Source organism: Rattus norvegicus, chromosome 3, assembly GCF_021556685.1.
Source record: "Rattus norvegicus strain SHRSP/BbbUtx chromosome 3, alternate assembly SHRSP_T2T, whole genome shotgun sequence".
Taxonomy (NCBI): Eukaryota; Metazoa; Chordata; class Mammalia; order Rodentia; family Muridae; genus Rattus; species Rattus norvegicus.
Genome location: NC_141536.1, coordinates 53,660,482 through 53,675,377, shown reverse-complemented (window position 1 = coordinate 53,675,377; position 14,896 = coordinate 53,660,482). Strand labels below are relative to the sequence as shown.

The 14,896-nt window shown below is 44.1% G+C and overlaps 1 protein-coding gene across 1 annotated transcript; it reads right to left on the bottom strand.

Moving 5' to 3' along the window:
- Positions 1–1,487: 1,487 nt before the first annotated feature.
- Klhl41 (kelch-like family member 41) lies at positions 1,488–14,612 on the bottom strand. Its single transcript, NM_057191.2, is given in 6 exon segments — positions 1,488–2,069; positions 5,896–6,042; positions 7,149–7,334; positions 9,840–9,947; positions 10,051–10,208; positions 13,503–14,612. Coding segments are annotated over 6 exon segments (1,821 nt in total). The 3' UTR covers positions 1,488–1,957.
- Positions 14,613–14,896: the final 284 nt, after the last annotated feature.

Below are 14,896 nucleotides of genomic sequence, written 5' to 3'. Positions count from 1 at the left end.
TTCCTTCATGCATGAAGATTTTGATTGTCACATCCACCTCTCATGCCCCTCTCTAACTCCTCCTGAGTCCTCCCCGCTTCTCTATTGTTTATGTCCCCCCTTCTCTCTCTATACATTTGACTATGTAACCCAAGTGAGTCCATTTAGCATTCATCGCTGCGTGCACATGGGTAGAAGGCTGTCCACTGTGGCTTGTCCTAGGCCTGAAGAAAGCTCACTTGCTCCGCCTGCGACTGCTGTGGCTTCTAAACTAGGAGTGGGCCTGGGGCCCCGTGTCCATGCTCGAGAGTTGACTGGCTTGATCTTGTGTGGGCAGCTGTAGCTCTGAGTTCCTGAGTGCAGGTGCCTGTCGCTCCAGAAGACACTGTCTGGCTCTTACAGGTCTGTCCCCTCATCTGGGATGGTCTCTGAATCTTGGTTGAGAGGGTGTGACACAAATACATTCGTCTCACCAAGACTGGGACATATGGGAAGAGGGAGGAGGAGGAGGGCTGGTGTTGGGACAATCCTGAGTTTGTTCAGATGTGTTGGAACACTTCCCCAGCACCTGGGAAGTCCACTCAGTTTGCAGATCACAGGGCGGTCCCGGCTTCAGAAAGACATGTGGAGTGTGGGATTTAATATCCTGGGACTACATGGCATCACTTAAGGTGCTATTGGAGGAGAATGTGGATGCGGGGGAGATGTGGGACTGTCCCCTCAGGCACTCTGGCATCCAGAAGCAGAAAGAAGAGCCAGCAATGGAGGCCCATGACGATCAATCCTTACACAGATGTTTGGCAGGATCCAAGTGATTCTTAGGTCATGACCTACATGGTTGACTCTTCGGTAGACTGAGAAGTCTACACCAAGAAAAACTGGTGTAGAGCCTCACATCCCTCCATTTGATGTCTTACTGTGTTAGCCAAGCTGGGCTCCAACTTGTGTGTTCCATCAGTCCTCTTGGGGAAGCCCCTCAAGAGCCATGGCTTCAGACATCGGCCACCACACCTGGCTCAGTCACCTCTACTGGAAATTTAGTAAACAAGTGGCCCTTTTGAGGAATTAAAGCTAAAAATTGAACCAGTGACTATCTACCCTCCTTTAGTCTCTCTCTCCTTCTGCCTTGGAAGTTTAAAGATCACTAGATCACTCTCCATTATAGCTGCTGTGCTTAATGTTGTGAAGCCTGCGATTTCCTGGGTTTTAAATGCAAATCTTTTTCAGCAGGTAAGCATGCTTGCCTCAAAAGCTGGGGACTCTCCTCCCACCCCCCAAAAGGCATGAGCATTCCCCCTGCAGGAAGATGGGCAGCAGACAGGAATCCACAGAGAAGCTTGCAGGCAAACTATCCTGGACAGCAGAGAAGTGGCAGGGAGACCCTGTCTCTAGTAAGGTGGACTGTGACGCCAGATGTTACCTTCTGACCTCTACACATACGCTGTGGCACACGCACGCACTGTATTCATGCTGTACTGGGAATGACTAATAGCGAGGGTCACACGAAGAATGGGGAAGGGACTGGACACTCCTTTATTACACTTCTTATACAGCACTTCCAGTCATCTTCATTAAAATGCACAAGATTCCTGTCGTAGCTCAAAACCGGGGAGAGGTTTCTGTTACTCAAACATCTCTTGAGAGTGTAGACATATGCATTTCATTTATAATAGAAAACAAGTGTAAATGTACCTTAAGAATACAAAGGATTAGTAAACATCAGGATGTAGAAAGCTCGCTTCTATGAGAAAGGTTTGACAAAATACATTGTTCAACTGTATACTAACTCCCTAGCAAACGGTTTTATACTCCACACGCTAAAACACCTTGGGATTCGGTTACACTGTTTTATCTCCCGGGAACTGCACAGATCAATGTAACCCTACATGAATCATTGTATAGGCTTAAAGAAGGACAATACATTAAGGCCCTCTTGTCCCAACAAGCCACCTCTCAAACCGTGTCTTTGTCACCTCCTTTATAGTTTAGACAGTTTAAACAGATTTAAGCGTGTTGCTAGGCAACTAGCTCCCGAAGCATATCGAATCTCCTTCAGCATCCCAGCCCATTCTTTTTTATCATCTTCATACCTGACGGAAGAAAAGAAAGCAGTAAGCAGCCTTTAATGAGAGGTTTTGTAATGTTTTGTGTGTGTGTGTGTGTGTGTGTGTGTGTGTGTGTGTTTAGTATAGAAATGGGCTCTTCTGGAAAAAAGAAAAAAACAGTCCCATTGCCTTCCACCCAGACCAAGTGCCTGCCTGGTAAATAACTCCTTTCAAAGTGTGCACACTGAGTGAGCGCAGACCTGGGCTGTGCTCTTGTATTGGACTGGTCTGTCCAGAAATGGACACCGGAGCAGTTCATCACTCACCCTGGCACTGGTGGTGATTGCTGGTGTAGTCAGGGGAAGCAGACTCTTTAGAGGAAGAATTCAGAAAAGCGGGACTCAGCCTAAACTGTGGTTTCAATAGTTTCCATCTATATGCCTCATGTGGGTCTGACGCAGTACTGACTCTGAAATCTCCCCTTCCCTCTCTTCCTTGAGGACTGCTCTTAGACTATGCCCTGGCTGCTCATTAGGAACCGGAACCGGTCTTTGCATCTGAATACTCAAGATTACAGAGATACAATTTCCATTGCCTTAAAATGTGTGTTTGAGGGGCTGGAGAGATGGCTCAGCGGTTAAGAGCACTGACTGCTCTTCCAGAGGTCCTGAGTTCAATTCCCAGCAACCACATGGTGGTTCACAATCATCTGTAATGAGATCCGATGCCCTCTTCTGGTGTGTCTGAAGACAGCTACAGTGTACTCATATACATAGTAAATAAAATGAATCTTTAAAAAAATGCATGCTTGGTATCTGACTGGAATTTGAGGGCACATGGGCTATATACATACATAATGAGTTGGAGGCCAGCCTGGGATATTGGATGAGATCCTGTCTCCAAGCACAATTGGGAATTTACTTTGCACATCACCATAGAAAGGATGACAGGTTTCGAGTGTGTTCTGACATGTGAGTTGGGGAGCCTGAGAAAGCACTGCAATACAGCCTGAGGATTATCCCTTCAGACATTACTCCAAGTGCGAAAACAACAATCATACAAATTAACATTTCCACTGCTAAGCAAGACAGTGGTGGGTGCCCCACCCCAAACCCTAATCTAGTGCTTTCCTAGCAATTCTGCACGTGTAAAATCATTTTGGGGATCTGTCAAGTTTCCAAAGCCCAGCCTGTATTCCCACCCCAGGTAAACCCATCAGCAGGGATGGGAGAGGGGCCCTGGTGGCTCTGAGAGCTCTGTAGTGATCCCACTGTGCTGGTGAGTTTGGGACTTACTCCCTAACACAGAGATGAATCCCAGGCAGGGGCTCCTTCTGAGGTTCTCATGGCCACGGTAAGAGGACCATTTAGCAGGAAACCTTGAACCTTTCTTCTCCTTACTGCCTACTGCTTCCTCTTGCTGGGGCAGCATAGACTACACAGAACCTCATGGCTTGTGAGAGGTTCAGTTAGTTGTTGGCACGGTTTCTTCCCATCAGTGTTTTTCAAACTCATCTGCACACCCGATCGCCTAAGGTTTTAAGAAATAGTGATGCTTGGGTCTCATCTCCAGAACCTGGGCTGATCAGTCTGTGTGAAGGCCTGGCGCGGGTGTGGTGTAGAAGTGTCGCAGAGGGTGCTGTGCGGTCTGGGTTGGGGCTCACTACTTATTCTCCCTGTACCTGTTCTCCAGAACCTCTAATGCTTCCATTATTCATTCTGTTTCTGCTAAGTCCAGTATTTCTGTATCTCACCCTCTTGCCAACTCTAGCCTCCATGGTCCTTGTAAATCTCCAGGGTTTGTTTATTTATTTATAGAAAGAGATTGCAATGAATTATGTTTTATAGCCACTTTTTCCTCAACATAAGTAGTTAATATAATGTAAGGACTTTTAAAGCTTGTATGTGTGTATGTATGTATTTTGTGTGTGTGTGTGTGTGTGTGTGTGTGTGTGTGTGTGTGTGTGTGTACATGGGATTGAATTATAGAGCTCCAGGTATCCTGAGCCCTGCCATGAACTGTCTGCCTATCAAGAAGTCAAGAAGTGTCCAAGGCATGGAAGAGTGGTTTGGTGAAACTTCTGGTCTTTCAGCCCTGTGGCTCGGCAGCAGGGAATAAAGCACCTGTAGTTTGGTTCGAGGATGAATAACATCCAGTCTGCTCTCAGGAACAATGTCCGCCATCACTGACTGGACATAAATTAAATGTGCCAACGAATTGAGTAGGAATCTTGTTAAAATGCCATCTCTGGTTCAGGAGCTCCGAGAGGGGTCTGGGATTCTGAGTCTCCAAGCAGCTCGAAGGGATGCTGATGCTGCAGATATTATGTAGGCCACACCCTGGGGGGCAGGGCGTCAGCCCTTGGGAGAACAGGCCACTCCAAGACCTCAGCCTTGCAGTGGGGCTGGTCTGATGGGAGAGCATGAGGGTGGCTGTTTCTAGGCGAGCATACAGCATGGGCTCACTTAGGCTCTTCCTAGGTACCCAAGGGTCCCCTCCTGTACCTCAGATGTCAAGCACAGTGCCTGGGCTAGCAGCAAGAACCATTCAAACTCTCCTGATGGGACCTGTCAATCATCAGATGCCTGATGGGACCTATCAATCACCAGATGCTCTACAGAGGACTATGGTCTCCAAATAAAACTTACGCTCCTGTGACCTCCATGATATATCTTGGTTTCCATTCGATATTTACTGTATCTGACACTGTGGTAAAAGTGTTCCCTGCCCTTTAAAAAACATTCTTTGACTAAAATAGTTCAGTTGAGTAACCACTGCGTACTTGGGAGAACTGCCCCGCAGCTGTCGGGGCGGTAAATGGATAGACATGTTCACTTCTTTCTAAAAAACCATTGACCGCCAGGCCTGGTGGCACACACCTTTAATCCCAGCACTCCACTCAGGAGGCAGAGGCTGATGGATCTCTTGAGTTTGAGACCAGACTGGTCAAAAGAAAAGGGAAAAAAAGAACCTGAAAAAAAAATCAAACCATCAAACAATTGGAAGAATGAATTATACTTAATGAGTGCATGTAAAACTCAAAAGGCTAAATGTTTCTTCAGTGCTGTGGCTTTTTAAAAAATGATTTTCAAATGATTTTTTTTAAATGTGCATTGGTGTTTGTTTGCTTGTATATCTGTGTGAGGGTGTCAGATCCCCTGGAGCTGGAGTTACAGACAGTTGTGAGCTGCCAGGTAGGTGCTCCAGGTCCTCTGGAAGAACAGCCAGTGCTCTTAACCACTGAGCCATCTCTCCAGCCCCCGAGTGCTGTGTCTTCCTAGGAAAGGACCTACTCTGAAGGAAGACAAAGTCCCCTGCCCTACTGTGTGGCTGGAGTATTACACGCTTAAAGCTAGAACTGGGCAGAACAGCGCAGCTATCTGATCTCGTTTTACAATTAAAGAAACCTGTCTAGGGCTGGAGCGGTGGCTTGGCAGTCAAGCCCACTGGCTGGCCTTCCAGAGGACCCAGGTTTGATTCTCAGCATCCACATGAGGTCACAGATGTCTGTAACTCCAGCTCTCTCCAGCGCCCTCTTCTGGCCTCCGAATGCATCAGACAGGCGTTTGATATACAGGCATACATGCAGGCAAAACACCCATATACATAAAATAATACTTTTAAAAAATTCAAATAACAACAACAAAAAAGAAACCAGTCTGGATGACTTCTTTCTTTGGTCTCACAGCTAATCACAAGTTCTTGGTCAGTAAGCCGCATGTTCGAAAGTTCAGTTAGACTTGAAGTGTAAACTTACCTACCACCGAGACGTATCGTGCAGGGTGGGAAAATCCGGCTTATTCACTACAAAATTGCTTATCAACGATCTGATTTAATACTGGTTCAAAGAGTTAGACAGACGACAACTTACTTCCATATGTCATTGACTTCAGTGGGCGCGAACTCTTTAGATTCCAACTGAATCATCGCAAAGCCGCCGATGGCGTACAGGGATCCGGCCAGGCTCACCAGGCTGATGGAGCTTCTTTCTTGGGGAAATTCCGTCATCACTTCCCACCTAGGCATTTTATTGAAAATGCAGTCCACATAAAATGTACAGAAATACACCATTTTGGTGTAATTTTGTTATTTTTAAAGTGTGTGTGTGTGTGTATAAAGCTAGAAACACAGAGGGTTTATAGTTTTGTGTCCAGGTTTACACTTCTTTGTTTTAGACAGGGTTCCACTACATGGCTCTGGCTGGCCTGGAACTCAGAGTCAAAGGTGTGCCCCGCCCACTGAGTGCATCAGATTTAAGCTTCTTTTGCATTGGAGAATTTACCCCTACTGTCCAGTCTTTAAGAACATCATTTTTAATAATCATTTAAAACTAGTTTCATAAAAATGCCTTGTAATTTCCGGCTATCAACATTATTTTGTAATCATATACATTTGGTTTCTTTAAAAAAAGTAACACTATTCTAATTTTTCATTGCTAAGGCAATGAACATGCTATTGTATATATGCTATGTGTAAAATGTATAAAATACAATATATGTGTGATTGTATAAACATATGTACTCACCTAGGTGTATAAGCTCAAAAATTTAGGAAGATTAATTTTATATAAAATATTAGTCAAGTATCTTCACATAAATCCAATAAAAACAGAAGTTAAAAAAAAGTAAGAAACATGTAAAGCACTCATCGTGTATGAGTGCCAGCTGCCAACAAGTGGAAATCTTTTCATTATTTTTGTTTGATTTTGTTTATTGAGGCAGTATTTCTCTGTGTGGACCAGGCTGGCCTCGAACTCAGAGATCCACCTGCCTCTGCCTCTCAAGTGCTGGGAGTAAAGGTCTGCGCCACCACGCCTGGCCCTTTAATTTGTAAACTACCGGTTCCTCAGACATGCATATCCACCTAAGGTTGTACAGTGTTTCAGAGGTAATCATGCCTTTGCTACATGACTGGATGGATTCAGTTAGCGCAGAGGCAGGCAAGCGATGTGTCAGCACTAACTCATGAGCCGCATTTTCCTAATGAGGAGGCATGGGGAGTGGGAAATCCTTCCCCTTTAACCCAAGGTTCTCTGGCTTCCCCTCCCGAGGCTGAGAAAGTGTAGCTGCTACCCAGATGCAAAACTAACGTACAGGATTCTTATGCTGCAGCAGAGCAACTCACTTATTGGTTTTGAGGTCGAAGGCTTCAACTGAAGCTGAAAGGCCATCTTCAGTGACGCCTCCTGCGATCACGATTTTGCCTTTGTGGATTGCCACTCCAAACATGGAACGTGGGGTTTTCATTGGAGCCAGATCCTTCCAGTCTCCTTTCTTGGGGTTGTAGATAAACACCCTATTCGTACACTTTCTGTGAACATAAAAAGAAAATAAATGCTCCCTTTAGAACCTTCTTTTTGTGAAAGCTGCTTTAATAATTTAGTTCTGTTTGTGATGGAGTATATAGTACTTTATTTAAAGTAACCTGGCACTGTTTGAGGGATGCAGCTTAGTGGCAGAGTACTAACAGAGCATGTGTGAGCCTCTGGGTTCAAACCCAAAAAATTTTTTTCCCCAGTGAGTCCAGTCTTATCTATAGATCCTATATTAAAAACCCATTGTGACTGTAGATTACATAAGTAATCATGTAGACTGACTAATGATGAAAACACTTTTACATGCTAAATGCCACCAGAAACATGTAGATTCATTGAATTATTCTCAGGATAGACCTTGGAAGTCTCAAAGTTTTCCATAACCGATCAATAGTCCTAAATCCCAATAGTAACCAGTTTGGTAATGCCAATAAACAAAAACTCTTTTGTGAGAGTAGTTTTTTCTTAATATGAGAAAGACCATGCATAAACATTTCCTTTACAACTTGTCTATGGCAAGGAAGGTCTTGGTGAGGTCAGAACAGAAAATCATATTCAGTAGGGCACTTTATGTCCCCTTTGCCCTTCCCCACGTATTTGGGATTGGATGCAAGGCCTTCCATATTCTACAAAGTGCGACTGAGTCATCCCTCAGCCTCAGCGCTCTACTTTTCGCAATGATTTATTTCAAAGTTCTTGGACATTTGCTAGGCAATGCTCTCTGGGTACTAAGAGTCTCAGGATTAATATATTACTTCTGGCAGACGTGAGTGCTTCTTATTGACGGATTGGTTTTCTGGTTACTAATGTTATCTGAAGGGAACAATGTAAACCATTTTGGCAGAGTTCCAATGTTTCAAAGTCATAATGCACTTAATAGGGATTCTCTGTTCCACATACTCAGAGGAAATGTCCAAATTAGGGGTGCATTTACCACATCTACCCTTAATTAGTGTTCATTTGATGGAGAAAGCAAAGATTACGGAAGGGATTTCATTTCTGGATATCCATCTTTTCATATGGAGAGAGATGATAAAAAACTCAGCGCTTGTTCAGTTATATTTTGTTTTATCATTCTAATTGAATAAAATTAATTCACTCCAGAATAGAGCTCTTTACTCGACACAGAAGGTTTTATTTGATTTTCTTTCTGCTGCACCTGTGATCTTTTTGGTTTTGTGGTTTGTTTTCGGATAGGGTGTTCCTGTGTCGTCTTGGTAGTCTGGAAATCCCAGGACCAGCTGATTCTCTGGCCTCAGCCTGGGACTGTGGGTCCATGCTACTGTGCCCAACTGACCCTTACAAGTCATAATTTCCTTTCCTTTCCATGGTTGGACAGCTCTATTCACAGTTAGCCTGCACAAATGATAAACCAAATAAGGCACCTTTCTCTAGGATGGGAGACTTCACACTGTAAATGAAAGGTGATCATTTGACTAGATGGGATGCTGGCTTAACTGAGCGCAGGAGCACTGTCTGAGATGTTAGATCTCTGTCCTAACTACAGATGGCTTAGACCGGTGGATCTCAGTTTTCCTAACGTTGTGACCCTTTAATACAGTTCCTCATGTTGTGGTGAACACCCAACCAAAAGTTATTTTTGTTACTAATTCATAACTGTAATTTTACTTCTGTTATGAATTGTGATGAAATGTCTGTTTTCCAACAGTCTTAGGCAATCCCTGTGAAAGAGTTGATTGTGGTGACCCACAGATTGAGAACTGATGGCCTAGAAGCCAAGATGGGGTCCTACATGAGATGTACCCTGGTTTTCTCTCAAGGGACTAGCTAGAAGTAGTGAAATGGAGACTTGAGAGTGAGTGAGCCACAAACATGTCGCTGGAGAAATGACTGCACTCCTCCAGTTACTGTGCTTTTAATCTCCAACCAATACAACTCCCCTCTTATACACGTCAAGTACAAATCATATCATTTTCTGCGTACTGTTTTGCTAATGGATATACTTTGAGTACAACAGAAATTTCTATCCCCTTCAGCCTGGTGACCTGAGTTCCATCCCTAGATCCCTCATGGTGGAAGGAGCTCCTTGGTGTTGTCTTCTGACATCCGAGTGTGCTTCCCCACGTGCACCCCATACACATTAGATAATAACAAAGTGAAGATTTAAATGTTAATCTGCTTATGGTTCATTGAGTCAGAAAGCCTACTGGTCTGTGTTGTAAAAGGCAGTTGGATAGAAGGCTGACCGTGCTCCTAGATGCTGCTCTTCCACGATCAGGATGCGTATCACTGAGGGACTGTGCTCGTGTGGAAGCGGCCTACATTCCTCCCTCTTTGGTCTAGTGACTTTAAAACCTTATAATTACAATTTCCTCCCAAAACTTTTCAGAATTTTATTTGCATTTTTTATCTGCAAAATATGGTGTTAGATACCCAAGTCCCATTTCAGCATATAGTGTAAAAAATAAATAAATAAATAAAAAGGAAGAAACCTTAGCCATACTCAGATGTCAATCCAAAGGAAACCTTGGGGCACTTACTTGTCATCTGTCTTTCCGCCCAGACAGTATATCATCCCATTATGTGAGATCACATTATGGCCATAAACTTTAATAGGAAGATTTTTCACTTCGCTCCACTTTGCAGCCCTAGAATGAAATGATAATAGAATTCATGTTCCAGCTGGTGAAAACATGGATTTGTCGTAGGCTTATGGAGCGGGAACGTTGTGGGACTGTCACGTCAACTTACACAGGATCATAGCATAACACGGAATCCAGGGAGGCCTCTGTCTGAAGGTCTTTGCCGGCGACCACATAGATTTTGTCATCTACCTCTCCCAGACCAAAGAGGCACCTGGCTGACGGGAGAGGCGGTAGTCCAACCCACTCAGATGATACGTTATCAAGCTGGAAAAGAAATGAGTTATGGAAATACATAGAAAGATATTACCAGGCGTAACTAAGAAGTTCTCAGTGTTTCATGTTTAAAATCTCCAGAGATGAATGAAGGTCTCTACACAACTATAGTCCTAAAGTATTATATTTTAGCTTAGAATAATCTTAAAGTGTCATACTTAGAGTTTGGCTCAGAGCTACTAAAGAGAATGAGAAAATCTACTTGGCCTATAAAAATAAAATACTTGAACAAAAACAAAAACAAAAACAACCCCCCCCCCCAAAAAAAACGATATCAAGAGAGAAGAGAGACTAAAATGGAATTGTTAGAACTGGGCAGTTTCTTGTCAAATCCTTCCCTGGAGGTGCCTCAGTCAGTTTTGAAACAAAGAATCTTAATACTTTGGGGACACTGGGGAAGAGACAGGGTGTCTATGGCAGGGGTCACAGTATGCGAATGACCCCTGCGTGCTATATTTAACACATTCCCAGAGCCAGCACCCGGGACAGCTGGGCTTGTCGCTCAGTCCACAGACCACTGAGAGGGAGGGCAGTATCTCTTTTCCATCTTTTAAACATGTCTAGGTTACCTGTGTTCTATTGTTTTGGGCACAGAAGAATACTCATTTCAATACCTGTGTTTTGGGTGACGTCATCTTAAATATCGTCTTTCTGGTTTATGCTGAGAAGCAGTCTGGCTTGCAGCCAGCTCTACGGTGGACCTGTCAGTATCGCGCTCTGACTAGGGATTCATCCTGGCACCTAGTTTCTAAAATGGTAACGTACTCTTTTTCGCATTTTAGGGTAGCACTGCCGAGGAAACTGAGAGGCGTAGCTGCGCCGTTGCATGCCATTTCCAGGTGAGGAGGAATGCATTCACCTCAAAACCGATACAGCCTGGAACAGGAGAGACTGGTAGTGATGTGGAGGGGCTTCTCTGGAAGCCAATTCCATGTCTGGTCTAGTAGGGCCAGTTAAAGTTCTGAGACCAAAAGACACAGCATGACACACGGTTAATCCCCTTGTGCTCAGGGTTAGCTGCAGACACTTTGATTCAGCATCCAGATTGTGACTGTAATGTTTTCACTCTTGGAAAGGAATCTGCGGTCAAGAAAGTGTCACGGGGCTGAGAGATGTAGTCCAGTGGGGCTGAGATTACATGTCCAAACCCCTGGGTTTGATTCCTAGCACGTCTGTGGAGTCGGGGGAGTACTAGGTAATAACGTAGAACTAACAATAAACCTTTATGGAAGTCTGACAAGTTCTGTGCAAAATACTCAAACAAGTCCTCTCAGTTGGCTGACGGGTGGGTACACTTGCCCGACTTCACGGGGCTTTTTAGGTGGTTTTCAATACCATGCCATCTAATAAGTCTATAGGCGTTTTATTGCTTGAGATGCCATTATGCAGCTTTGGCACTTTTATTTTTAATGGATCAACAGCTATCTTAATCCCAAACCTGAGGGCCCAGGTCCCATCCAGACTGTGTGGTACCCACCTTCCTATCTTATCTTTGGACCATTTTCTATACCAGATGACAGTAGGTGGCCAGCCAGTGCCTTCAGTGGATGAGTTCTCAAGCTATTAAACCCTTCAAGATCCCACTGTTAAAATTAGGGTTTATATGTAGAACACTCAAAGTGTGGGCTTCCTGCGGTCTAAAACTTGAATCTATGAGTTCCACGGAGGAGGGGAAATCAGTCTTGATAAGGTCCCCGAATCCCCACAGTCATATGCCAAATGCCAGTTCACTCTGTAATCCACATCACACCTGCAGCCAAGCAGAACACTACAAAGGCTGCAATTCTCACAGGAAGCTCCCTTTTATTTCAATTCAGGCATCTTGATCTACACCTGTGCCTTTTAGAAGCGGCAGGGGAAATGCCCTTCCCCTGTGTAACTGTTTCCGTGGCTCCTGCTTCGTCAGGTAATCTAACTTGCAAATCCAGACACAGTAAAGTTAAAGGGAAACAACAGGATGGAGAAAGCAAAAGTTAAAACGAGGCCTTGAAAATAGAGTGTGGGCCGTGGGTATATTTTTAAAGTGTGTGTTTGTGTGTGTGTGTGTGTGTGTGTGTGTGTGTGTGTGTGTGTGTGTGTGTGTGCACGCACACACGCATGTGTGTGTTGAGAATAATTCGATGCTGTAACTGTTTCTTGGGTCTATGACTATATTATCTGTCTGACCTGTCTGTCTGTCTGTGCCTGTCTACCTATCCATTTGATTTGCTATTTTTCACTTCTCAGATATACTTAAAATCTCTTTCATTGGATTTGCCCTTTCTAAAGTAAATCTGAATTTGAAAATAGAGCTTGGGGGAAATCTCTGGGTCACATTCAAATACTTTTGCTAGTGTCTTTCACTGGAACTTAGAAAATTAAGAAACATGATTAGTATCTATTATTTTGACTATATTTCTCTAGCTACTTGGTGACAGGTAGTATTTTGTGAATGCATGGTATGTTGTGTATTTTGAAAGCATGTGGTGACTGTGGTATGACATTCTACACTTGTCTATCTCTGGCCTTTCCAACTTAAGTGCCTGAAAATCCCAGGCCACGATTAGCTATGACCTAAACAAATTCTTACTGATTGAACCATGAGCCCCAAAGTATTGATTGGCAATACTGAAGGTGTGGGTTAAGTTAATCAGTGACATTTGGGAATGCTTTTTTTTTTATATGATCCAAAGTGTACAGAATATATACAAGGGTCCTTTCTTTTCCAATAAAACCTTTTATACAGTAACAAGAAATAAGAAATGAAATGTTCCTTCCCCAGATTAGGAGAAAATCAGACTAAGTCCCACTCCCTTGCAGTGTGTAAGGCATCGTGGTATAGACCAATAACTTTTTTTTTCTTTTTTCTTTTTTTCGGAGCTGGGAACTGAACCCAGGGCCTTGCGCTTGCTAGGCAAGCGCTCTACCACTGAGCTAAATCCCCAACCCTAGACCAATAACTTTAAGGAAAATATTCTAACCTATTTATCAGGTAATAGTGTTAAAGATTATAAGGTCAGTCTTTACCGAAACCCTGAGCTTTGAAGAACTGTAACTACCACCAGCTTCCTATATATACTATAAGGGAGAAAGGGTAAGAAGGAAATTGTGAGTCATGAGTTAGGTATAAAGACTTCCTTCGCCATGCCTTTTTATTAAATATGAAGTCTAGTTATGATACTCTGCTAAGCATCACAGTGTAAGAGAGCACACTGGGATATCCGTGTGAATGGTATGTAAGCACCCTGCCCCCAGACAATTCACAAATTGGCTAAGGGTGGTGAACCCCAGCCTGTGCGTTCTTACCTGGAAAAAGTAGGATTGCAGGGGTTGATCTTTATTCTCTTCGTCCACGTACAGTCCTCCGACCACGTAGACCTGGTTCTGTTGGGTAACAATACTGGAATGATTTCTGGGGATCTGCTCAGCTAGGGCAGTAAGATAACACTCATTTTCCATGGGGTCATACGCCACTGCAGCTGTGTCATTGACCAAGAGGATGAGATCTTTGACGAACATTCCATGCCTGGGGATATCATTCAGGTAACCAGGAAGTAAGTCTTCATCACCAACATCACCGTTCACCTCGCCCGTCCCCCCTTTCTCTGCGCTTTTGCTGGGTTCCGGAAGTTTGCCTGCAAAAGCGTCCTTTAGAACTTTGATTTTTTTCTGGACTTCTGGGTTGCTTTTAATTATGTCATCCTTCTCGACATGATCTTTGAAATATTTCTCAGCCATAAGGCGAAAACGAATACAGTCAAATACTTCACTAAGATTTTTCGCCCTGTTTTCTTTGTCTGTCCGTACCCATTTCATCACGGCCTCAAATACCACTTCCTCCTTTTCTACATTGAGGCTGTCATTTGAAATGACAGAGATCAGCTCCTGTGGGGACAGTTGCATGAAGTCTTCTTCCTTACAAATCTGCACAAAGCGATCTGACACAAACTCCCGGGCAGAAATGGCAAGTCTTGGACAGTCGAGAAGAAGCCCCAATCTTAGGATGGCCAGACAGTTACCAGGAGCCAGTCTTTTCTGAAGGTAAGACACACAGACGGTGAACACCGACGGAATCTGGAAGCGGCTGGACAGGGCGAAGATGTCTTGCACGTTCCCGTCATTGAGATCAATACTGGCAGAGTACAGGTATTTGATGATCAAATCAAGTATAGCAGGATCTACATTGTCTAGCGCCATCTCCTTTTTCTTCTCCTCCTCAATTTCAGATAAGAAATACTCACGGAAGTAAGGGCTACAAGCCGACAATATCAGTCTGTGGCAAGGAAAACTTTTGTCACCTGCTTTTAGGGTACAATCGATGAATTTTTTCTCTTCCAGGAGATCTTTTAGACCATCCTGAAGAAGGGTGGATTGGTAAAGCCGGAGTTCCTCTGCAAGCTCCCGCTGGGAATCCATTCTGTGAGGAACCTGGGTAAGGAAGGGGACACTGAGGGTCTTCGCTCCTGGTTGCACACAAGGTCTAGCTGTAAAAAGGCAGATCAGTGTGCCCTGCCCCAGCCTGAAGCCTTTGCAATTTAATCCCACCGGCTAAATATAGACGCCGGCTCTAACAACGGGAATTTCGGAGAGCCGGTTTGGAAAGCAGCACTGCTCAGCTGTCTGAGATTGAAAGTGACAACTGGGACTTCTGGTCACTAAGGAAACTGCTAAGAAACACGACGTTCGGGTGAAGTGGAAGG